This window comes from Bos indicus x Bos taurus, chromosome X (genome assembly GCF_003369695.1).
Source record: "Bos indicus x Bos taurus breed Angus x Brahman F1 hybrid chromosome X, Bos_hybrid_MaternalHap_v2.0, whole genome shotgun sequence".
Classification (NCBI taxonomy): Eukaryota; Metazoa; Chordata; class Mammalia; order Artiodactyla; family Bovidae; genus Bos; species Bos indicus x Bos taurus.
In genome coordinates, this window is record NC_040105.1 from 93999307 (window position 1) to 94024245 (window position 24939).

The 24939-nt window shown below is 40.2% G+C and overlaps 1 protein-coding gene across 1 annotated transcript in view; it reads right to left on the minus strand.

Moving 5' to 3' along the window:
- Positions 1-24939, minus strand: part of TRMT2B (tRNA methyltransferase 2 homolog B) — a 53000-nt gene that overhangs the window by 11402 nt on the left and 16659 nt on the right. The window contains 7 exon segments of the mRNA XM_027535431.1: positions 3346-3445; positions 3677-3793; positions 5136-5225; positions 5316-5323; positions 5396-5614; positions 5878-6015; positions 8887-9026. Coding sequence (XP_027391232.1) covers positions 3346-3445; positions 3677-3793; positions 5136-5225; positions 5316-5323; positions 5396-5614; positions 5878-6015; positions 8887-9026 — 812 coding nt within the window.

Below are 24939 nucleotides of genomic sequence, written 5' to 3' on the forward strand. Positions count from 1 at the left end.
AAAAATGGTATCTCAGGGTAGTTTTAATTTGCATTTTCACTGTAATGGAAGACACTGAACTTCCTCTCGTGGGTCATAAACACATTTATGTTTTCTTTTTATATCATGCATTCATTTTCCTTTTAGGCTATTGTGTTTTTTCTTATCTATTTCCAGGAGTTTATTCTAAATTAAGGAAAAAAGCCTTTGTGATATGAACTGCAAATTTTTTCCAGTTTGTATGTTTTCTCCTCTCTTTGCTTTTGATGTTTTTTATCAAGCAAGTTATTGATTTTCTAAACTATTTTATTGTAATATAATTCAGATACCATAAAGCACAATCATTTATTCAGTTCAGTGGTTTTTGGTATAGTCACAGGGTTATGCATCTATAACAACAATCAATTTTGAAATATTTTCATTAACTCCTTAGCAGTCACTCCCCATTTCTCCTCAAACCCCCGATCCTCTGCCCTGTTGTTGTTCAGTCGCTAAGTCGTATCTGACTCTTTGCAACCCCATGAACTGTAGTCCACCAGGCTCCTCTCTCCACAGGATTTCCCAGGCAAGAAAACTGGAGTGGGCTGCCATTTCCTTCTCTAGGGGATCTTCCCAACCAAGGGATCGAACCAGAGTCTCCTGCATTAGCAGACAGATTCTTTACTGCTGAGCCACTAGGGAAGCCCCACTCTAAGGCCTACTGCTGCTGCTGCTAAGTCACTTCAGTCATGTCCAACTCTGCACGGCCCCTTAAATGGCAGCCCACCAGGCTCCCCCATCCCTGGGATTCTCCAGGCAAGAACACTGGAGTGGGTTGCCATTTCCTTCTCCAGTGCATGAAAAGTGAAAAGTGAAAGTGAAGTCTCTCAGTCATGTCCGACTCCTAGCGACCCCATGGACTGCACCCTACCAGGCTCCTCCATCCATGGGATTTTCCAGGCAAGAGTACTGGAGTGGGGTGCCATTGCCTTCTCCGACTCTAAGGCCTAGGCAACAAATCTACTTTCTGTCTCTAGAGATCTGCCTAGTCTGGACATTTCCTATAAATGAAATCATATATTATGTGATCTTCTGTACCTGGCTTCTGGACACCAGTCCCTTATCAGGTAAATGATTTTTCAAATATTTTCTCCTATTCTGTTATTCTGTGGATTCTTTTCACTTTCTTGATGGTATCATTTGTAGCACAAAAAGTTATTTTTTTTTTACCTTTGATGATGTTCAATTACACACTTACACACACACACACACACACACACACACACACACACACACACACGCATTCTTGTAGCTGTTCCTTAGGTCTTTGATGTTATTTCTAAGAAGGCTTTGCCTAACCCAAGGTCAAAGAGATGTACTCCCATGTTTCAGGTTCTTATATTTAGTTATTTAAATCCATTTTGAAATCATTTTTGTGTATTGTGTAACAAAGGAAATTATGTTTTATGTAGCCACACTTAACAACCTTTTATTATATGGCTTCTGAATTTTCATAGTTAGGGTTTCTACACTTCAAGATTATTTTTAATAATTCTCTGATTTCCTAGGGTATATTTATGATTTCCTCCTTTTACACTTAAATCTTCAACTCTTCTATAATTTATCCTGGTCTGCAGCATGAGATATGGATCCAATCTTTTTTTTTTTTTTTTTGCTTTGGCTTCCCAGTTGTCAACCACCATCTAATCTATTAAGTAGTTCATTTGTTCCTCAGTGATTTGAGGTCCCATCTTCATAAATATATATATAAACATTTTTAAACTGTATAATGAAAATAAAGGACAACTGGAAGAGTATTCAAGAAAAGAGAAGGAAATAAGAGTGTGAAAATATATGGGCTTCATGACTTTATTTTGGGTAGAAGAAGCTCTTTAACTACTTTCTTAATTTTTTCTTGTGGGTACTGGTATGTTAAAGTTTACTATAGCTTCTAGAATTAATATTAGCCTTTGCATTCTTCTCAAAAATCTTCCATTTCACCTAGGTTTTCAAAGTATTAGGAGGGAGTTATACAAAGTACTTCTTTAAATTTTTAAAAATGCCTTCATGCCTATAGTTATACTCTTTTTCTCATTTAAGACTATATTCTTGATTAGGTTTACTTATCTATTTCATTTTCTTCTTCCAATAATATCTTCGGTTTATTTGTTGAAGTCTATAGGTTTTTTGTTTTGTAGTTCATTAATTTCTGGAATTTTAAAATGTTAGTGATTTCTTCCTTCAGTTATTCTTAACGTCACTGTTCTTTTTCTAGCTCACTAACTTGAAAGCTCAATTTATTTCCTTTTAATTTGCACTTTCATCTAGGTACATCATCTTTAATTTATCTGTCTGCCTATCTATTTATGCCACACCATACAGCTTGTGGGATCTTCGTTCCCCATCCAGGGAGTGAAGCCGGGCCCTTGACAGTGAGAGCACAGAGTCCTAATCACTGGACTGCAAAGGAATTCCCTCATTTGTACTTTATGATTACCTACATTGTTTAAATATTACAAAGAAGTTATGTTACTTATGTAAAAAGAGAGAGAGAGATAGATTACAAGAAAAGAACATTTCAAAGATCAAAATAATTGACCAGGGTCAGAACTAGGAATAAAGCAGGAGGCATTCACTGTGGGTGCAAAATGCAAAAGGGTGCCCCAAACTCAGTAATCAAGACAAATGATATCTTCATACAATAATCTGGAAAATCAAATTGTAAAACTATGACCTGCAGACTGGCTGCCTGCTTTTATAAATAAAGTTTTATTGAAAGTAGGGCCAGGACTAGAGTAAGATGAATAAGGCATGGTTTAGCAAGTATAGGAATGAATCTCACTTAGTAAAAAACTTAGTATTTTGTTCACAGATATTTTGGACTAATTTTAATTTTTTAAATATTGCATTAAAAATGTTCTTGAGGATTTCCCTGGTGGTCCAGTGGTTAAGAATCTGTCTGCCAACGAGGGGGACAACAGTTTGATCCCTTGTCTAGGAAGATTCCACATGCCTCAAGGCAGCTGGGCCTGTGCACCACAACTGCTGAGCCCTCATACCTAAAGCCCATGCTCTGTCTTAAGAGAAGGCCCCAGCACAGCAACAAAGACCCCAGTGCAGCCAAAAATTAATAAATACATAAATAATTTTTAAATGTGTCTTGATTATTAAGATTTGGGGTATCCTCTTAAATTTTATACCCAATGTGGGTTGCTTTACTTGCCTCATCCATGATCTGGCCCCATAACTAACACTTGATGATAGTATAATGACTTTTTTATTTCTTTTCACTTCTCTATGCTTTCCAAATTCTGCACAATAAACATAACATTAAGGATTACTTTGATCATCAGGAAAAGATAATCTGAAAATGAAGTCAAGACTCACTCAATGATGTTCCTTGTGGTTTCACCATGGGGCTTGTAGGAAATAAAAACTAGAGTGTGGATGGCCCCGCAGTTGTGATTGGCTTGAACCACCTGGTAGTCTGAAGGAGGAAACATGTTGCTATTAATATAATTAAACTATCATGGTCCAGGTTATCACAAACTCCCAACTGGTAAGCACACAGGACTGGTTAGGAATAAAGAGGAGAAGCAGGTTCAGAGCCAGCCCACTAAGAGCAGCCTTACCAAGGTGTAGATGTGAAGAACCAAAGCTGGTGGACATCATGGAAACGCCTAACTTGCTCTGTAACAGGAAAGCTAGTCATCCTTACACAGTCCTGCCCAGGCTGGGTTCACCACAGCAACAATTGACTGCCCATCTTCCTTTGACTTTAGTAGCTGTGGCAAAATCTCTGCTTGACCAGGGTGGAATTAACAGTTGGTGATGCCTGCAAGAGAGAGGCCCACATGCCATAACCAGGGCTTGGTAACAACCTAGAGGGGTGGGACAGGGAGGGAGGTGAGAGAGATGTTCAAGTGGGAGGGGACATGGGCAAAACTATGGCTGATTCATGCTGATGTTTGGTAGAAACCAACACAATATTGTAAGGCAATTATCCTTCAAATAAAAATAAATAAATGAAAAAAAAAGAACAAGCCCAGCAGTTGGGGGTGGGGAACTTCAGCTTTATGGAAACATGCAGAAGCCAGGGATCTTCCCATTGGATCTAGCATATTTCTGCCTAACAATGAAAGAAATGCTTTAGACCTGCTTCATTTTTTCCAATGCACTTCCCTTGCAGTATCTCAGTGAGACTTTCACCTGAGAGACTAAATGTATTATTTTACAACTCAGCAACTCACACAGTATTTAAGGACCTATACCAAGAAGAAAACCTTGACTATAACTCAAGTGCTCCTTCTGCTGTATTGGAGGCTTTCACACAGAGCCTCAGGAACTGTCTGGGGGTGAGGTAGAGGGGGAGATAAAATCTTTTTTCTATGTTGCATTTGGCAGAAGATTTTGTTCAAAGAAAAGATCTTATTGCTAAAAATAGTTTGAAACTGACTGTATTATGTTATGATGCCTCGTAAGTCTAATGTCAAGAAGGCTCTTTTATATTAAAGCTTTGCCAAGTTCCCTTTCTATCAACTAGGCTTATTCCTTTCTTTAGGCTTTTTCTGGATAGAAAAAAAGAATGATTCAGGAGGGATAAATTAGGAGTTTGGGATAAATTCAGGAGGGATAAATCAACAGATACATACTACTATATATAAAATAGGTAACCAACAAGGACCTATTGTTTAGGACAGGGAACTACACTCAATATTTCGTAATAATTTATAAGGGAAAATAATCTAAAAATGAATATATATGTATGTGTATATATATATATATATATATGAATCATTTTGCTATACACCTGAAACTAACACAACACTATAAATCAACTATTAGAAAAGGAAATGGCAACCCACTCCAGTATTCTTGCCTGGAGAATTCCATGGACAGAGGAGCCTGGCAGGCTGCAGCACATGGGGTCGCAAAGAGTCGGACACGACTTAGCAACTTTCACTCACATCACATAAATCAACTATACTTCAATTTAAAAATAAAAGGGGGGGAGATTAGTTATTGGGACCTCTTTTGGAAAACCATCAGGATCCAACTCTGACCACTCCAGAATACTTTCCCTTCCTCCCCACAGTCGTGGATACAGTGCACGCTCTTTCCCACGGCAGAGGAACAACAACAACTCTTAATTTCTCCCCAGAAGGTAAGCAGTGTACTGTCGAAGGCTGCTGTCCACCGGGCATCCTCTGCCGCCTGCTCCACCAACTCAATCCCAAGGACCTAGGAGGTATACTGGGCCAGAGAGGCTGATCACACCTGAAGAAGTAGGAGAGAATAAGAGGAGGGTATTTTAGGGTATGAGACCAGTGAGCTTATGCCTATACCACTACCACAACCTCCCAGTCTGCAAGGGCCCTGGGTGCAGGGTAGACGGTAGGGAGATAAGCTGCATGCAGATTCTGCCCTGGGCTGCCACTTGCCAGTTCCACAGCAGATGTCAAGGAGGATGGTGTTAGAGTTCACTCCACTCAGCTCGCCCACAGTCCGATACAGCATCTCTGCACCAGCAGTGTTGACCTGGAAAAAGGCATCCAGAGACATGCAGAACTTCAAGCCTAGGAGATCTTCAAAGATGTGGGGGTCCCCAAAGAGGAGCTAGTAGGGGGACTGCTGATGGCTGTAATGGGTCATTGTGCTACAAAAGAATAAAAGAAGACAGCCCTTTGGAATGGCAGGCCAACCTATCTCTGTGGTTGGCTGGAGAAGGAGCCCCCAGCATCTCAGCTAGGAGACAAAGCCTCCATGGCATGGCCCTGAGAGCTATGCTGGTGTTCCCCTCTCAGGGGATGGAGGTACATGCAGTCACTCAGCCATCAGCAGCTCTGCCTCACTAATCCACAACCCAGGATATACCAAGCCATCAGCCTCTGGCTTGCTGTGGGGCTATCCCAGGTTTACCTTTCCTGGAGGTAAAGTGATGTTAAGTCACAGACTGCTCCTGGCCCTTTGGTGAAAAACTCCTTTACAGCTTCCTTCTGAACAGAGAGCTCCTCCTGAACAGAGAACTCCTCATGCCCAGAGCACAAAATCAGGAGTCAAGCAAAAACTCATCTCTGATAATTTTCTCTTCAAGCTCTATGGTAATCAGCCCTGCAGCAGTCAGACAAGAAGGTACATTTCTCAAATCCTATTATAAATAACACTTAACATAAAACAATGTTCTGTAGAACCAAAAAAAATGTTACTTTCACATTTCAGCAGAAGCGTTGCTTTGCTTATTGGGTTTTGACAAATCCTAAAGTGCCATAGACATGGCACTTTCTCTGGTTTGAGCGTCTTTAATAATTCTCTAAAGAAACTGTGACACTTATTCTTGTTGTAACCAAGGAGCTAAACTAAGGTTTTGTTCCATTTCAAGTAAACAATGACCTTTCAATTCGCTTCATACTTCTCTGTTTCAAATATCCCACCCACCCATCCAAATGCCACCTCAGAAGACATGCTTCCTAGGAGAAAGGAAAGAAAGGGCATGGAAGAGAATGACCATGGTAACTAAATCCTTTCTTCGAGTCCCAAATGTTTTAAAATTCTTGTTATCTCTACAGAGAGCCCTATCCATTAGCTTGACACAAGGACATATGAAAATAAACAATGTTTGAGCTATAGAGTTAAAAGGCCAGGAATCAATGATGTAGGTTCAACCTTAGCCTTGCTATTCTGTTGTTGTTGTTGTTAGTATCTTAAGTCGAGTCTGAATCTGCAACCCCATGGACTGCAACATGCCAGCCTTCCCTGTTCTTCACCATCTCCCAGAGCTTGCTCTAACTCATGTCCATTGATTCGATGATGCTATCCAACCATCTCATCCTCTGTCACCCCCTTCTCCTCCTGCCCTCAATCTTTCCCAGTATGAGGGTCTTTTCCAATGAGTCGGCTCTTGGCATTTATTTACTGGCCTTGGGTACCTCTATGCCGCCCTCTCCTTCTCTAGTCTACTTCACAAATTACTTGAGATGATCACATAAGAATGTTTTAATGTTGGAATGTTTGAAAGTTCTAAGTGTATTACAAATGTAAAAGTATTATGTGGATTATGAAATTCTGACCATATTCTGAAAAAAAAGTGAAAGTATTAGTCTCTCAGTCATGTCTGACTCTTTGCGATCCCCTTGGACTGTAGCCCTCCAGGCTCCTCTGTCCATGGAATTCTCCAGGCAAGAATATTGGAGTGCATTGCCATTTCCTTCTCCAGAGGATCTTCTAGACTTAGGGATCAAACCCAGGTCTCCTGCATTGCAGGTGGATTCTTTACCATCTGAGCCACTGGAGCTCTATATTCTAGTCTCTATTAAATTGGCTTTTTGAATTTGGTAGAGCACCTAATAACTTCCATGGGTGCCGGGGACCAGCCCCGGCTGATCCAGGGTATTCGAAGGAGAGACGGCGTAGGCGAAGATCAGGATACAATAGCTTCAATTAGATATTAATTAAAGATATAAAGAGTAATAGAATAAGGATAGCTCAGTAGGAAAATTCAGTGGAGAAAAGAGGCTGAGTAGCTTGGTTTAAGCGGGAGACCAATAAAACTTCAAGACAAGAAGTTTGCACCACTTACGTAGGCCGCAGGCGTCCTTCCATTCTCCCGAAGGAGAGGAGACACTGAGGCCTCCCAGGTCGGATCTTAGAAGCCCAGGCATAATTAGTAAGCATGGTGGGTTCCGCGCTCCAGATGGAGACTCAGCCAGAGTGGGAGAGAGAGCAACATGGGGAGACCAGTATTTCGAGAAACTGATCCCAATTCTTTATTTTCCAGAGTCTGTTTTTATACACTGAGATGTTATACAAAAGTCACGTGGGGACAGCAGTCCTGACTTTTATTAAAGTCAGGTGCTTCACACAAATGTATACAGAGGTCTTAGGGGTGTTACATCATCTTCTGGCCAGGGGGGCCTGCTGACAATTTACGACCCTCTCCTTGTGACAGCGGTCAGTCAATCAGGACACTTATTTCTCCAGGGCTGATTATTCTCAAAACAGACGCCACCCAAGTAAAGTTACATTCCTACAGGGTGAGGGTGTAGTGGGTTTTAGTTAAGGAAAGAATCTACTTAGCCTAAGGTCTAACGTGATTAATATCAAAGGTTAATACTTATTTCTTCTATATATTCATTAATGTGTGTAAGGGCAGGGGATGTGGAGACTTAGCAACAAACATTGGCTCAACAAATGAAAAACCCTTCACCAACACAATTTCTAATCAGCCCATTATACTTATACTAATAGTTTTCTAACTTTTCTAAGGAACCTGTTTTTAGAAGGTTTAAAGCATCTCGTGCCTCTCACGGTTGGGAGGCTGTGAGCAATCATATGTGGCCGGACGAGCCTGTCAGGCAGGCTAGAGAACCTTCAGAGGAGTTTGTAGGTTAAAACACTCTTGTCACACCCAAGAGTTTTTATTGACTGGAGCTCTAGGTTAACTCCTTCTCCGAAAGAGGTGGTGGGGGACAGCCCCCCGTAAAGTCAGAGGTGTAGGTAAGAGCACAAAGTAGTAAAGTAGGCAGGCTCTGGTTATGGGGGTAGATGCTCGAGGATTTCCAGGGGGACTCCTGAGGCTCGATCCCGCCTTTGCGTATGTCAAGCCTCCTTCCTCATGACCTTTGCCATGGGCGGAGTACCTCACTCTGGCCCCCAACACATGGGCAAAGTTCTTGGGAAAAACCTTAAGAGTCCTTCCGTGATAACTTGGTAACGGAGCCTGTCCCTTTGGTTTGATTATGCCAGCAGCATGGTTAAGAGAATCCTGGCCATCTCCTCCTCATCACCATCCCTAACCCTTCTAACGCATACAAACATTCCATGGATGCTTTGTATCTGCTATTTACCCTGAAACCTCTCAACACCAACTAAAGCATACTGATAGTAAGGATTACTATAGAAGCTGCCCCTTGTTATTCCTTGAGTCTCTACGTTAATTCCTGGGGATGAAAAATGATGATGGCCATTGTGTGCCCTTGGCTATTGGTGCAGACTATGAGCTCACACCAGTACCCACCTTCATGAAACAGAAGGCAGGGCTCCAATGGGGACTGTCAAAGGAGTACTTCATAGTATTGGAAGAAAACAGTATTATTACATAGGCAAAACTAACAAAGTTTGACAGCTGATTACTCATACTGAGTGACTGCTATGGGCTAAAATACATACCTCCCCTCTAATTCAAATGTTGAACCCTCAGTACCTCAGAATGTGACTAGATTTAAAGATGAGGTCTTTCAAGAGATGATTAAGTTAAAATGAGGCCATTAGGGTGTCTGAACCCTGGTGGTTTCAGTCGGCAAGGCTGCCACCCAAGTGGGCCCACCACACCAGTGGGCCTGGAGGACAGTATTAACCCAAAGAGGATTATTTTGAGCCTTAAAATGGAATTTTCCTGCTAGGCTTCAAATTTGCTTGGGACCTGTGACCCCTTTCTTGTTTCCAATTTGTTCCTTTTGGAATGGGAATGACTATCCTCTGCTTCCCATACTTGGGAAGCAGTTAACTTGTTCCATTTCACAGGTTCACAGCTAAAGAGAAATTTTGTCTTAGGATGAATTATGTGTGTGTGTGCTCACTTAGTCATGTCCAACTCTTTGTGACCACATGGACTGCAGCCTGCCAGGCTCCTCTGTCCATGGAATTTTCCAGGCAAGAAAACTGGACAGGGTTGTTATTTCTTACTCCAGGGCATCTTCCCGACCCAGGGATCAAATCCCCATCTCCTGCATTGCAGGCAGATTCTTTACCACTATGCCAGCTGAAGCCCAATGTGGGTGAGGGCTTCCTGGGCTGCACATGCATGCTCAGTTGCTCAGTTGTGTCCAACTTTTTGCGACCCCATGGACTATAGCCTGTCAGGCTCCTCTGTCTAGCCACCTGGGAAGCCCAGGATGACTTATACCTTGATTGGTATCTCTCATACATACTTCATTTAGATAAGATTTAGGACTTAAAAATTGATGCTGGAATGGGTTAAGAATTTGGGGCTGCTGGGATGGGCATGATTGTATTTGCATATGAGAAGAACATGAATTTTGAGGATCCAGAGGATACAGTATTATGAGCTAAACTGACGTGATTAAGTTAAAATGAGGCAATTAGGGTGGGCCCTAATCTAATCTGACTGTTATCTCCATACAAAAAGGAAATTTGGATACACAGAGACATTGGGCATGCACATGTGCACAGAGGAAAGACCACATGAGAACACAGCAGAAAGGCAGCCATCTGAAAGCCAAGGAAAGAGGCCTCCAAAGAAACCAAACCTGCTGACACATTAATCTTGGGACTTCCAGCCTCCAGAACTATGAGAAAACAAGTTTATGTTGTTTGAGCCACCCAGTCTGTGCAGTATTTTGTTATGGCGCCCCTAGCAAACTAATGCAGTGATATAAGAAATATGATCCCTGCCTATGACCTTACAGAGGGATCCTACCCATTGTAGCTCAAACAGTATGCTCCATGAAGACACAGAACTGTACCCAGAGTCTAGCATACAGCAGGTGCTCAATAATTATTATTGAGAGAAGATATGAAAGAACAGGAAAGGTATTTGTATGTAGAATTTGTATGTAGAATGTAGTTTATTGTATGCATAATGTGGCAAACAATAATCTTCCATTTCTGTGAATTCCTCCTAGCAGCAATTCCTAATATACTACTAAGCTGCTATAATTCCATTTTTATTATAACCTCCTAATGTAAGCCCACTGTTTCTGTATTTCTTCATGCAACCAGGTGCCAACTATACCATAGCTTAGTCAGATCCTTCACGTTGTCCTGGTAAACAAAGGTCAAAAGCAGTGCTGATTGAGTTGCTGAGATACCAAAAATCCTTAAAGCCAACCTTCAAACAAAAGCCAGTTGCTATGACAACAGGACACATTATCTGATTTACTAGGTCCTCTTGTTTTCATAATCCATGTGTTTGGGGTCCACTCTGTTTTCAAACAAACCCAAAATTGTGCATGGAAAGGAGAGTTACACCAGAAACCAGTACTGCCTGAAAGGGTAAAAATCAATTAAGGGTGCACTTGATTACTTTTGCTATAATTTCATATAAATGTGACATAAGATGCTTAACTATACTGAACATATTTTCCCAAATTTTGAAGTTGGTGATTTAAAGAAAGACTGGTTCGGGGACTTCCCTGGTAGTCTCATGGTTAAGAATTCACCTTCCAATTAAGGGGACATGGGTTCAATCCCTGGTCGGGGAACTAGTGTCCCACATGCCACACAGCAACTAAGCCCAAGTGCCCCAACTACTGAGCCTGCATGATGCAATGAAGAGCCCATGAATTGCAACTAAGATCCAATGCAGCCAAAAAGTAAATATTCTTTAAATTGTTAAAAAAAAAAATTAAAAGACTGGTTCAACTTCTGTTTACTTGCTGGTTGGAAATTAATGTTTTCTGGAGGCAAAATTCAAATGTCATTGAGGTCCTAGAAGGATGGGAACTGAAAAACTGAATCTGACCTGGAAGATAATGGGTAAGTAAATATGAAATACAGCTTCTCCACTGTATGAGCCAAGGCCTTGGTTTGTTTATTTACAAAATAGAGGCTGAAACTCTTATTCTTACATGGGAATGCCAAGTTTCATATTACAATATACAGTTGACCCTTGAACAACATGGGTTTGAACTATGTGAGCCCACTTACATGTGGATTTTTTCAGTAAAGAAGTACTACACTATCTGTGATTATTTTAATCTGGGGTTAGTGGAACTCGAGATCTGGAACCAGATATGGGAAAACCAAGGATATAGAGGGCTGACTATAAAGTTATAGGTGGATTTTCAACTGCAGAATGTCAGTGCCCAATCCCTGTGTTGTTCAAGGGTCAACTGCATAAATACATCAAATCAACACACTGTACATCCTAAACTTATGCAATGCTGCATGTCAATTATACCTGAATAAAATAATTTTTTAAGAGTGAAAGGGCCTTTTAGTTAAAATAACAGACTATTCCTCTTAAAAATCCCACTAAAATGAAACAGAGGAATAAAAAACATAAACTTCTTTAAACTCATTGCTTCACCAATTCTCCCTTCTTTCTCTCCTACGTCATTTTCATCCCTCACTAAGGGATGATTCCCATCAATATACAAGCATGCCTTTCTTACTCTCCTACCTTTTAAAAGAAAAGTAACCTTCTCGACCCCACTTTCCCCACCAGCCACTGTTCCATCTCTATGTTCCTCTTTGTATCAAAACTCTCAAAAGAATTGTCTATACTCACTGCCTCCCATTCCTCACTTTCTGTTCACCCACTTGAATCAGGTCCCCACTACTCCACCAAAACAGCTTCTGCTGTAGTCACCAATGGCCCCTATGGTTAATTTGCAGTCCTCATCTTGAGCCAGCAACTTCCAATAGCTCAGAATAAAAGCCAAAGTCCCCACAACGACCTCTAAGGTACTACATGTTCTGGCCCATATTAATCATCTTACCTCATCTCCTGTTCCTCTTCTGGGTGTACTTTCAGTTCCTCCAGAAAGCATGCCACACTCCTACCTTAGGGCTTTTGCCATGGCTGTTCTCTTTGCCTAGAATGGTCTTCCCTCACCTCCACATGGCGGATACCCTCATTTTCTTTAAGTCTTAATTCCAAAGCTTCCCAACCTTGGCATTATTGTCAACTCCTTGCATTGCAGGATGTTTAAGAGCATCCTTGGGCTCTACTAACTAGACAGATACCAGCAGCACTGCACAACTACCCCCCAGTGGTGACAGCCAAAAATTTCTCTAACACTGCTAAATGTCTCCTATGAAAAAATAAAAGATGGTAAAGAATCTGCCTACAACTTGGGAGACCCGGATTTGATTCCTGGGTCAGGAAGGTCCCCTGGAGAAGGAAAGGGCTACCCATTTTAGGCAACTAACACACCCACAGAAAACTAGTCAATCTAATCACACTAGGACCACAGCCTTATCTAACTCAATGAAACTAAGCCATGCCCGTGGGGCAATCCAAGACGGGCGGGTCATGGTGGAGAGGGCTGACAGAATGTGGTCCACTGGAGAAGGGAATGGCAAACCACTTAAGTATTCTTGCCTTGAGAACCCCATGAACAGTATGAAAAGGCAAAATGATAGGATACTGAAAGAGGAACTCCCCAGGTCAGTAGGTGCCCAATATGCTACCGGAAATCAGTGGAGAAATAACTCCAGAAAGAAAGAAGGAATGGAGCCAAAGCAAAAACAATACCCAGCTGTGGATGTGACTGGTGATAGAAGCAAGGTCCGATGCTGTAAAGACCAATATTGCATAGGAAACTGGAATGTCAGGTCCATGAATCAAGGCAAATTGGAAGTGGTCAAACAAGAGATGGCAAGAGTGAATGTCAACATTCTAGGAATCAGCGAACTGAAATGGACTGGAATGGGTGAATTTAACTCAGATGACCATTATATCTACTACTGCAGGCAGGAATCCCTCAGAAGAAATGGAGAAGCCATCATGGTCAACAGAAGAGTCCGAAATGCAGTACTTGGATGCAATCTCAAAAACGACAGAATGATCTCTGTTCGTTTCCAAGGCAAACCATTCAATATCACAGTAATCCAAGTCTATGCCCCAACCAGTAACACTGAAGAAGCTGAAGTTGAATGATTCTATGAAGACCTACAAGACCTTTTAGAACTAACACCCAAAAAATATGTCCTTTTCATTATAGGGGACTGGAATGCAAAAGTAGGAAGTCAAGAAACACCTGGAGTAACAGGCAAATTTGGCCTTGGAATACGGAATGAAGCAGGGCAAAGACTAATAGAGTTTTGCCAAGAAAATGCACTGGTCATAGCAAACACCCTCGTCCAACAACACAAGAGAAGACTCTACACATGTACATCACCAGATGGTCAACACCAAAATCAGATTGATTATATTCTTTGCAGCCAAACATGGAGAAGCTCTATACAGTCAACCAAAACAAGACCAGGAGCTGACTGTGGCTCAGATCATGAACTCCTTATTGCCAAATTCAGACTTAAATTGAAGAAAGTAGGGAAAACCACTAGACCATTCAGGTATGACCTAAATCAAATCCCTTATGATTATACAGTGGAAGTGACAAATAGATTTAAGGGCCTAGATCTGATAGATAGAGTGCCTGATGAACTATGGATGAGGTTCGTGACATTGTACAGGAGACAGGGATCAAGACTATCCCCATGGAAAACAAATGCAAAAAAGCAAAATGGCTGTCAGGGGAGGCCTTACAAATAGCTGTGAAAAGAAGAGAAGCAAAAAGCAAAGGAGAAAAGGAAATATATAAACATCTGAATGCAGAGTTCCAAAGAATAGCAAGAAGAGATAAGAAAGCCTTCCTCAGTGATCAATGCAAAGAAATAGAGGAAAACAACAGAATGGGAAAGACTAGAGATCTCTTCAAGAAAATTAGAGATACCAAGAGAACATTTCACACAAAGATGGGCTCGATAAAGGACAGAAATGTTATGGACCTAACAGAAGCAGAAGATATTAAGAAGAGATGGCAAGAATACACAGAAGAACTGTACAAAAAAAGATCTTCATGACCCAGATAATCACGATGATGTGATCACTCATCTAGAGCCAGACATCCTGGAATGTGAAATCAAGTGGGCCTTAGGAAGCATCACTACGAGCAAAGCTAGTGGAGGTGATGGAATTCCAGTGGAGCTATTTCAAATCCTGAAAGATGATGCTGTGAAAGTGCTGCAGGCAACATGCCAGCAAATTTGGAAAACTCAGCAGTGGCCACAGGACTGGAAAAGGTCAGTTTTCATTGCAATCCCAAAGAAAGGCAATGCCAAAGAATGCTCAAACTACAGCACAGTTGCACTCATCTCACACGCTAGTAAAGTAATGCTCAAAGTTCTCCAAGCCAGGCTTCAGCAATACGTGAACCGTGAACTTCCTGATGTTCAAGCTGGTTTTAGAAAAGGCAGAGGAACCAGAGATCAAATTGCCAACATCCGTTGGATTATGGAAAAAGCAAGAGAGTTCCAGAGAAACATCTATTTCTGCTTTATTGACTATGCCAAAGCCTTTGACTGTGTGGATCACCATAAACCTGGAAAATTCTGAAAGAGATGGGAATACCAAACCACCTGACCTGCCTCTTGAGAAATCTGTATGCAGGTCAGGAAGCAACAGTTAGAACTGGACATGGAACAACAAACTGGTTCCAAATAGGAAAAGGAGTATGTCAAGGATGTATATTGTCACTCTGCTTATTTAACTTCTATGCAGAGTACATCATGAGAAATGCTAGACTGGAAGAAACACAAGCTGGAATCAAGATTGCCAGGAGAAATATCAATAACCTCAGATATGCAGATGACACCACCCTTATGGCAGAAAGTGAAGAGGAACTCAAAAGCCTCTTGATGAAAGTGAAAGAGGAGAGTGAAAAAGTTGTCTTAAAGCTCAACATTCAGAAAACGAAGATCATGGCATCCGGTTCCGTCACTTCATGGGAAATAGATGGGGAAACAGTGGAAACAGTGTCAGACTTTATTTTTTTGGGCTCCCAAATCACTGCAGATCGTGACTGCAGCCATGAAATTAAAAGACGCTTACTCCTTGGAAGGAAAGTTATGTCCAACCTAGATTGCATATTCAAAACCAGAGACATTACTTTGCCAACAAAGGTCCGTCTAGTCAAGGCTATGGTTTTTCCTGTGGTCATGTATGGATGTGAGAGTTGGACTGTGAAGAAGGCTCAGCACCGAAGAATTGATGCTTTTGAACTGTGGTGTTGGAGAAGACTCTTGAGAGTCCCTTGGACTGCAAGGAGATCCAACCAGTCCATTCTGAAGGAGATCAGCCCTGGGATTTCTTTGGAGGGAATGATGCTGAAGCTGAAACTCCAGTACTTTGGCCACCTCATGCCAAGAGTTGACTCATTGGAAAAGACTCTGACACTGGGAGGGATTGGGGGCAAGAGGAGAAGGGGACGACAGAGGATGAGATGACTGGATGGCATCACTGACTCGATGGACGTGAGTCTGAGTGAATTCCGGGAGTTGGTGATGGACAGGGAGGCCTGGCTTGCTGTGATTCATGGGGTCGTGAAGAGTTGGACACGACTGAGCGACTGAACCGAACTGAACTGAACACGCCCAGTTGAAAACTGCTTTACTCAAGTAAAAGTATCAGTATGTATGTCAAGTATTCAGGCTTCTCAATGAAGCCTGCCTTGATCCCATTTAAAATTACAACCAATATTTCCCCCAAACCTATGAATTCTCATCCTCCTTATCCTGCTGTAGGCTTCCCATGGCATTTATCTCAGTCTGTCTGGACTGCTAAAACAAAATCACCATAAACTAAGTGACTTATAAAGAACAAAAATTTCTCAGTTCTGGAGACTGGGAAATCCAAACTCAAGATACTGGCAGATTCAGTGTCTGGTGACAGTTTCCTCAGTGATAGGTGTCTTTTCACTGTAACCTCACATGGCAGACGGGACAACCTAGTTCTTTGGGGCCTCTTTTATAAGGGCACAATTTCTTTCATGAGAACTCCATTTTCATGATCTAAGTACCCCCCAAAAGCCCCACCCTCCTAATACTATTACCCTGAGGGTTAGGATTTCAACATATAAAATTTGGAGGGACATAAACATTCAGACCACAGCCATAATTATCACATTCTAATATATTATATAATTTACTTTATTATTTTTTAAAATCTGTCTCCCCCTACTAAAATGTAAGTTCCACAAGGGAAGGGATATTTTCTTCATTATTATATTCTAAGCACCCAGAATAGTGCCTGGCACTTGGTACTCAATTGCACTTGCTGAATGAATAAATGAAAGAAAGAACAGAGATAATGGGAGAGAAGACAACAAGAGCAAACTAAATAAAGTTTTAAAAGATGCAAAGCAGACTGTAGTGGCAACTGACTTAGCAAGATGAAGGAAGCTACATCTGGACTACCTACAAAGGGGGATCTGATGAGATATAAAGCTTATCTGCTCCACCCAAGCTGGAAAGACTGAAACTTGAAGTGCAAGGTATTGTAGGAGGCAGAGGTGGAATAAGGTATAGTGCTAAAAACAGGATTTAGTTGAAAGTCTGGACATAAAACTGGTAAATAACCTCATCCTACTGAAAACCTCTATCCTTCTATAGCAGGAGATTGGGGATTCTTTTTTCCTCAGGAGAAAATGAACACATAAAAGCTCTGAATTTGGAAATACAAGGCAGAGTGGTGGCAGAGCAATGGACACTGGAAAATTCAATATAAATTCTCTCAAGAAACTGAAAAGTCTCAGAGTAATGATCTCCCAAGACAGAGACATGGGCCCCCACCCATAAGCACCAGCAGTGAAGCTAAGAATCAACAAACCCATTCAAGATGAATTGCCAATCAATTTTTAAGGCCTCATTTTTAAATATGAAGTCATATTTGATTAAAGCCTCCATTGCAAAAGACAGTGCCCAAAACAAACAAGAAAAAATATTCCTAAAGGAAGCAGATAATTCAATGAACAGGGGGAAAAAGCAAAATTATATATATATATATATATATATACACACACATCAACTTGGGTAAACTCCAAGAGATGGTGAGCGGCAGGGAAGCCTGGCATGCTTCCATGGAGTCACAAAGAGACGGACATGACTTGGTAATTGAACAACAACAACAATATATATATATACGTATATTACTAACAAAAAGAATATGCTATACAAAAGGACCAATGAGAGAACAAGTAAAGCTTTTGAAAATTAAAAGGTAGTAGGAAAAAAAAATAAAAATGTTGGCATTTATGTCAAGAAAATTTCATAAAAAGAACAAAAGGGGAAAGAGATGGCAAATAGAAGAGGAGTGAGTAGCAGACTACAGAATTAATTTGTGAAGTCCAAAGTCTAAATAACAGGCAGAAGAGACAGCACATATAAAATGAGAGGAAGGAGATAATTTAAAAAATAATATATCACACCAGTCAGAATGCCCATCATCAAAAAATCTACAAATAGTAAATGCTGGATAGAGTGTAGAGAAAAGGAAACCCTACTACGTTGTTGGTAGGAATGTAAATTGGTGCAACCACTATGGAAAACAGTATGGAGATTCCTTAAAAGACTAAAATTAGAATTTCTATATGATTCAGCAACCCTACTCCTGGGCACATATCTGGATAAAACTATAATTTGAAAATATACATGCACCCCATTGTCCATAGCAGCATTATTTACAATAGCCAAGACATGGAAGCAATGCAAATGTTCAGCAACAGATGAGTGGATAAAGATACAGTATATACATGTATAAAATGTAATGCTACTCAGCCATTAAAAAAAGAATGAAATAATGCCATTTGCAGCAACAGGGATAAGCCTAGCTGAGTTCAGCCACTCAGTTGTGTGCAACTCTTTGCGACCCCATGAACCACAGCACGCCAGGCCACCCTGTCCATCACCAACTCTTGGAGTTCACCCAAACCCATGTCCATCGAGTCGGTGATGCCATCCAGCCATCTCATCCTCTGTCATCCCCTTCTCCTCTTGCCCCCAATCCCTCCCAGCATCAGAGTCTTTTCCAATGAGTCAACTCTTCGCATGATGTGGCCAAAGTACTGGAGTTTCAGCTTTAGCATCATTACTTTCAAAGTACACCCAGGACTGATATCCTTCAGAATGGACTGGTTGGATCTCCTTGCAGTCCAAGGGACTCTCAAGAGTCTTCTCCAACACCACAGTTCAAAAGCATCAATTCTTCGGCACTCAGCTTTCTTTCTAGTCCAACTCTCACACCCATACATGACCACTAGAAAAACCATAGCCTTGACTAGATGGACCTTTATTGGCAAAGTAATGTCTCTGCCTTTCAATATGCTGTCTAGGTTCATCATAACTTTCCTTCCAAGGAGTAAGCGTCTTTTAATTTCATGGCTGCGATCACCATCTGCAGTGATTTGGGAGCCCAAAAAAATAAAGTCAGCCATTGTTTCCACTGTTTCCCCATCTACTTGCCATGAAGTGATGGGACCAGATGCCATGATATTAGTTTTCTGAATGTTGAGTTTTAAGCCAACTTTTTCACTCTCCTCTTTCACTTCCATCAAGAGGCTCTTTAGTTCCTCTTCGCTTTCTGCCATAAGGGTGGTGTCATCTGCATATCTGAGGTTATTGATATTTCTCCCAGAAATCTTGATTCCAGCCTGTGCTTCCTCCAGCCCAGCATTTCTCATGATGTACTCTGCATATAAGTTAAATAAGCAGGGTGACAATATACAGCCTCGATGTACTCCTTTTCCTATTTGGAAACAGTTTGTTGTTCCATGTCCAGTTCTAACTGTTGCTTCCTGACCTGCATACAGGTTTCTCAAGAGGCAGATCAAGAGGTCTTGTATTCCCATATCTTTCAGAATTTTCCACAGTTTATTGTGATCCACACAGTCAAAGGCCTTGGCATAGTCAATAAAGCAGAAATAGATGTTTTTCTGGAACTCTCATGCTTTTTCCATGATCCATCAGATATTGGCAATTTGAACTCTGGTTCCTCTGCCTTTTCTAAAACCACATGAACATCTGAAAGTTCATGGTTCATGTATTGCTGAAGCCTGGCTTGGAGAATTTTGAGCATTATTTTACTAGCGTGTGAGATGAGTGCAATTGTGCGGTAGTTTGAGCATTCTTTGGCACTGCCTTTCTTTGGATTGGAATGAAAACTGACCTTTTCCAGTCCTGTGGCCACTGCTGAGTTTTCCAAATTTGCTGGCATGTTGAGTGCAGCACTTTCACAGCGTCACCTTTCAGGATTTGAAAGAGCTCAACTGGAATTCCATCACCTCCACTAGCTTTGTTCTTAGTGATGCTTCCTAAGGCCCATTTGACTTCACATTCCAGAATAAGCCTAGAGATTACCATATTAAGTCAGATGGAAAAAAGATAAATATCATATGCTATCACTTATATGCAGAATCTCAAAGAAATGATACAAACTAACTTATTTACAAAATAGACTTACAGATATAAAAACAAACTTATCTACGGGGAAGGATTGGGGGAGGGATACATTAGGAGTTTGGAATTAACTTATACACACTCCTATATATAAAATAGATAAGCAACAAGGATCTGCTATACAGTAGAAGGAACTATATTCAATATCTTATAATAACCTATAAAGGAAAAGAATATGATAAAGAATATATATGTATAACTGAATCAGTTTGCTGTATACCTGAAACTAACACAACATTGCAAATCAACTATACTTCAAAAAATAAAATAAAAATAGGGAATTCCCTGGCAGTCCAGTGGTTAGGACTTGGCGGTTTCACTGCAGAGGCCAGGGTTCAATCCTTGGTCAGGGAATTAAGATCCCATGAGCTGAGTGGCATGGACAGAAAATAAAAATAAAAAATATTTAAAGAAATAACACAGAAAAATTCCCTACATCTGAAAATACTAGCTTCCAGGTTAAAAAAGGCTACAAAGTGCCCACCACCATGAGTGAAAGAAGAGCCACATGGTCATGAAGTTTCAGGGATAAACAGATTTCCTAAAAGCTTCTAGACCAAAAAAGAGGGTAGAGATTATCTACAAAGAAATAGAACTTCAAGTGGCATTTAGATTTACACCACACTAGCAGTCAGATGACAATGAAACCGTGTCTTCAAATTTATAAAAGAAAATGATTCAAATCTAGAATTTGAAATCTAGAAAAACTCTTAATCACATGTCAGGAAAGAATGAAGACATTTATAGACATGCAAAGACTCTTATTCCTGGGAATCCTTCCTCAGGAAGCTAATGGAGGTTGTATTCCAGCCAAATAAGGATGTAAACCAGAAAAAGACATAGAGGATCTCAGAAACAGGGGGAAGGACAGGAAGAGAACAGAAAAAGGAGTCCCAAGGTAACAGTCCAGCAGAAGCCCTCAGGAGCCTAGCATGGATTCTCCAGAAAAAAGCTCTTCAGGGAAAAAAACTAAACTCAAGTTTTTGACCATATGGATAATATTGATGAATGTTCAACAGAGCTCTTAGAGCACTCAGAAGAAACAAAAAGCAATAGGTTCATAGAAAACTAAGCCAATGAGAAAATGATGTAATTAATCAAGCCATGAAACCAAAAGTTTTAAAATTCATCACATTATATAAAACTAAGCAGCTATTTTTTTTAAAAAAACAAAGTACATTATTAAATGGAAAAAAAAACTGGGCATACACACTGAGGAAACCAGAATTGAAAGAGACACATGTACCCCAATGTTCATCACAGCACTGTTTACAATAGCTAGGACATCGAAGCAACCTAGATGTCCATCAGCAGAGGAATGGATAAGAAAGCTGTGGTATGTATACACAGTAGAATATTACAATATTACACAATGGAATCAGCTATTAAAAAGAATGCATTTGAATCAGTTCTAATGAGGTGGATGAAACTGGAGCCTATTATACAAAGTGAAGTAAGTCAGGAAGAAAAACACCAATACAGTATATTAATGCATATATATGGAATTTAGGAAGATGGTAACAATGACCCTATATGTGAGACAGCAAAAGAGACACAGATGTAAAGAACAGACTTTTGGACTCTGTGGGAGAAGGCCAGGGTGGAATGATTTGAGAGAACAGCATTGAGGCATGTATATTATCACATGTGAAACAGATCACCAGTCCAGGTTCAATGCATGAGACAGAGTTCTCAGGGCTGGTGCACTGGAATGACCCTGAGAGATGGGATGGGGAGGGAGGTGGGAGGGGGGTTCAGGATGGGGAACACATGTACATCCATGGCTGATTCATGTTGATGTATGGCAAAAACCACTACAATATTGTAATTAGCCTCCAACTAAAATAAATAAATTAATTTTTTAAAAAGATACAGAACCATGTGCACATTAAGCTACCTTTTAGCTAAGAAAGGGGGAGATACAAATGTGTTTCCATTTTTCACAAATAAATAAAAGTGAATAATAATGTCACCCTTAGACGAAGGAAGCAAACTGGGTAGACGGGTCAGAGGTGAAAGCTAGAACTCTCTAAATACACCTTCATTTTGTAGATTTGACTTTGAAACCATGTAAATATCTTATAAAATTATTTTAAAAATTCAATCAAAAGGAAAAAGTAAAAAAAAAAAAAAAATCCATCCCTATAATTTGAAAGCAAGCAAAATGAGGGGAAAAAAAAAACCAACCCATGTATTAAGTGTCAAGTTGGTGATGTAACTACAAAGAGATGAATTCCTTCACAATCACAATAATTTGACAAAAAGAACTGGACAGAGATCTCGAACTCTTTTCAGTAACCATTTGTTAGTAATATTAGTACGATTGTTCTGAAATTGTACATAAAAACTCGTATAGAATAAATAGGTACAGCTGACCCTTGAACAATATGGGTTTGAACTGCATAGGTCCACTTATAGGAGGATTTTTTTCACTAAACCTGTACTACAGGGACTATATGATGCATGGCTGATTGAATCCACAGATGAAGAATCACAGATAAGAGGTGGATTTTCAACTGCACTGGGGTTGGCACCCCTAACTGTGAACTTGTTCAAGGGTCAACTGTAATTATACTAATGTTGTCAGGACTAAAGTTTTTACTGTAAGAGACAGGAGATAAAAATATAAAATCAAAGGATTTAAGTAAAAACTCTGTAATTTTTAATTTGATTTGGGTATATCGCTATAAATACATGATATATTTTCTCTTTTAAAAAATATTTCCTAGCACTGTCCACTTACGAGGCTTTGAAATATGACCAACTTAGTATAAATAAGCACCCACCTAGCACCCTACCATTTCCCATTAAACGAGACAAGGATTCCTTGAAGAAATGGCTGATTTCAGCTCCTAAACAGAAAATGGACTAGGTGTGCTAGAAATATCTTACCATTCTAGAACTATCAGGGCCATCTAGGGTTCATAAGCAACCTAAAGAGGTTTCAATTGGCCAAAAATGGAATATTTTGAGTACCAAGAAAACTCTAGTTAGCTGTAGTAGATTAAAATACATCAAGTATGCTAAAAAAATTTATGATTCATAATGGTACCAAAACAAACACATTTAACTGATCATCTTTTGAGGAAGGACAAAGAAACAAGGATTTATCCTGCCTTTCTTGTAAGAGTACCTTAGAGTAATCAAAGGATTGGTAGGGAAAAGTTATTTCTATAAGGATTTTTACTAATAAATGATAGATTTAGAATATCACTACACTGCAACCCCTTTCTGAAATAATGGATCTAGGCAATGATCACCAAAGACAGCTAAACCATTAGGTGAAAAGCTGACAGGGAACTTTTCAATGAGTGGATGAGACTGATGATACCTGAATCAACAGTTCAATCTTAACATCACCAAAAGACAGCCCATTAGACATTATGTATAAAAACATTCTTGCCAAAAATCAAACGTGATTCTGATAAACACTCTACATCTACCAGCTCATAGTAAATACAGGGGACAGAGGAAGAATACTCAATGATATCAAGAAGATTCAATCAGCAAAATCCAGAAAGTGAGAATCTCCACATGAAAACAAACCAGTTTCTTTAAAAAGTAAACTGCAGGGACAAAGAAATTAATTGGGAAAAGTACTTATAAATTAAGAGGCTAAAGAGACATGTTAATCAAATGCAATGTGTATACCTTGAATCTTGCTTGAATCTTGGTTTGAACAAACCAACTATAACAATCAAGTTTTTTGAGATAAGAAAGAAAGTGAAGTCACTCAGTTGTGTCCAACTCTTTGCAACCCCATAGACTATAGCCTGCCAGGCTCCTCCATCCATGGGATTTTCTAGGCAAGAATACTGGAGTGCGTTGCCATTTCCTTCTCCGGGGGATTTTCCTGACCCAGGGATCAAACCCAGGTCTCCCACACTGCAGGTAGACTCTTTACCATCTGAGCCACCAGGGAAGCCCCTTTTATGAGATAATATAGTGCCAAATCTGAACATTTACTAGGTATTTGATGATATTAAGGGATAAATGCTTATTTTCAGGTGTGACAAGAGTATGAAATTATGTTTAAAAATTTAAGTCCTTTCTGTTAAAACTCAAGCTGCAGTATTAGCATATTATATAATACAATGCCTAGAATTTGCCTCAATCAAATCCAAAGGGGTTAGTGGAAAGTGGGTGAGAGGACAGCGAAAACAAGTTGGGCCACGTGTTGATAGTTATTGAAGCTTGTTAATGGGTATATGTGGTTTGTTATATCATTCTATACTTTAATATGTTTGTAACTTTCCATAATACAAAATGAAAGAAAAAATAGTACATACAATAAAGGAAACAAAATCTTAATACATCTATTTGGCACAGGAGTGAATATTTATAGAATCCTAACAATATAGGGGCTTCCCAGGTGGCTCAGTGGGTAAAGAATCTGCAATTCTGGAGACACAGCTTCAATCCCCAGATGGGGAAGATCCCCTGGAGGAGGGCATGGCAACCCACTCCAGTATTCTTCCCTGGAGAATCCCATGGACAGAGGAGCCTGGCCGGCTACAGTCCATAGGTCGCAAAGAGTCTAACAAGACTGGAACGACTAAGAACGCATACATGCATAACAAACAGACCCTAAATAATAGTGAGACCAATTTAGAAGCTATTGTAGCAGTCTGAGAGAAGATGGAAGCTTGGACTGGAGTGGTAGTAATAATAATAGTGATAATGGTGGTGGAAATAGAAAGAAGAGGGTGGAGTCAAGATATTTTTAGAAAGAAAAACTGAACCCAGTAAATAAATAAGAACAAAACCAAAAACAAAATAAGAACAAAACTCCCCCATCACTGCCCCACAGCACCAAAAAAAAAAAAAGGAAAGGAAAACTGAAAGGACTTGGAGATAATTAGATGCGGCTGAGGAAGAAGTGGGATTAAGACAGAGGAATCTAGGGGAATTCCCTACTGGCCTAGTGGTTAGGGCTCTGCACTTCCACTGCAGGGAGCATGGGTTTGATCCTTAGCTGGGGAACTAAGATCCTGGAAGCTGCATGGC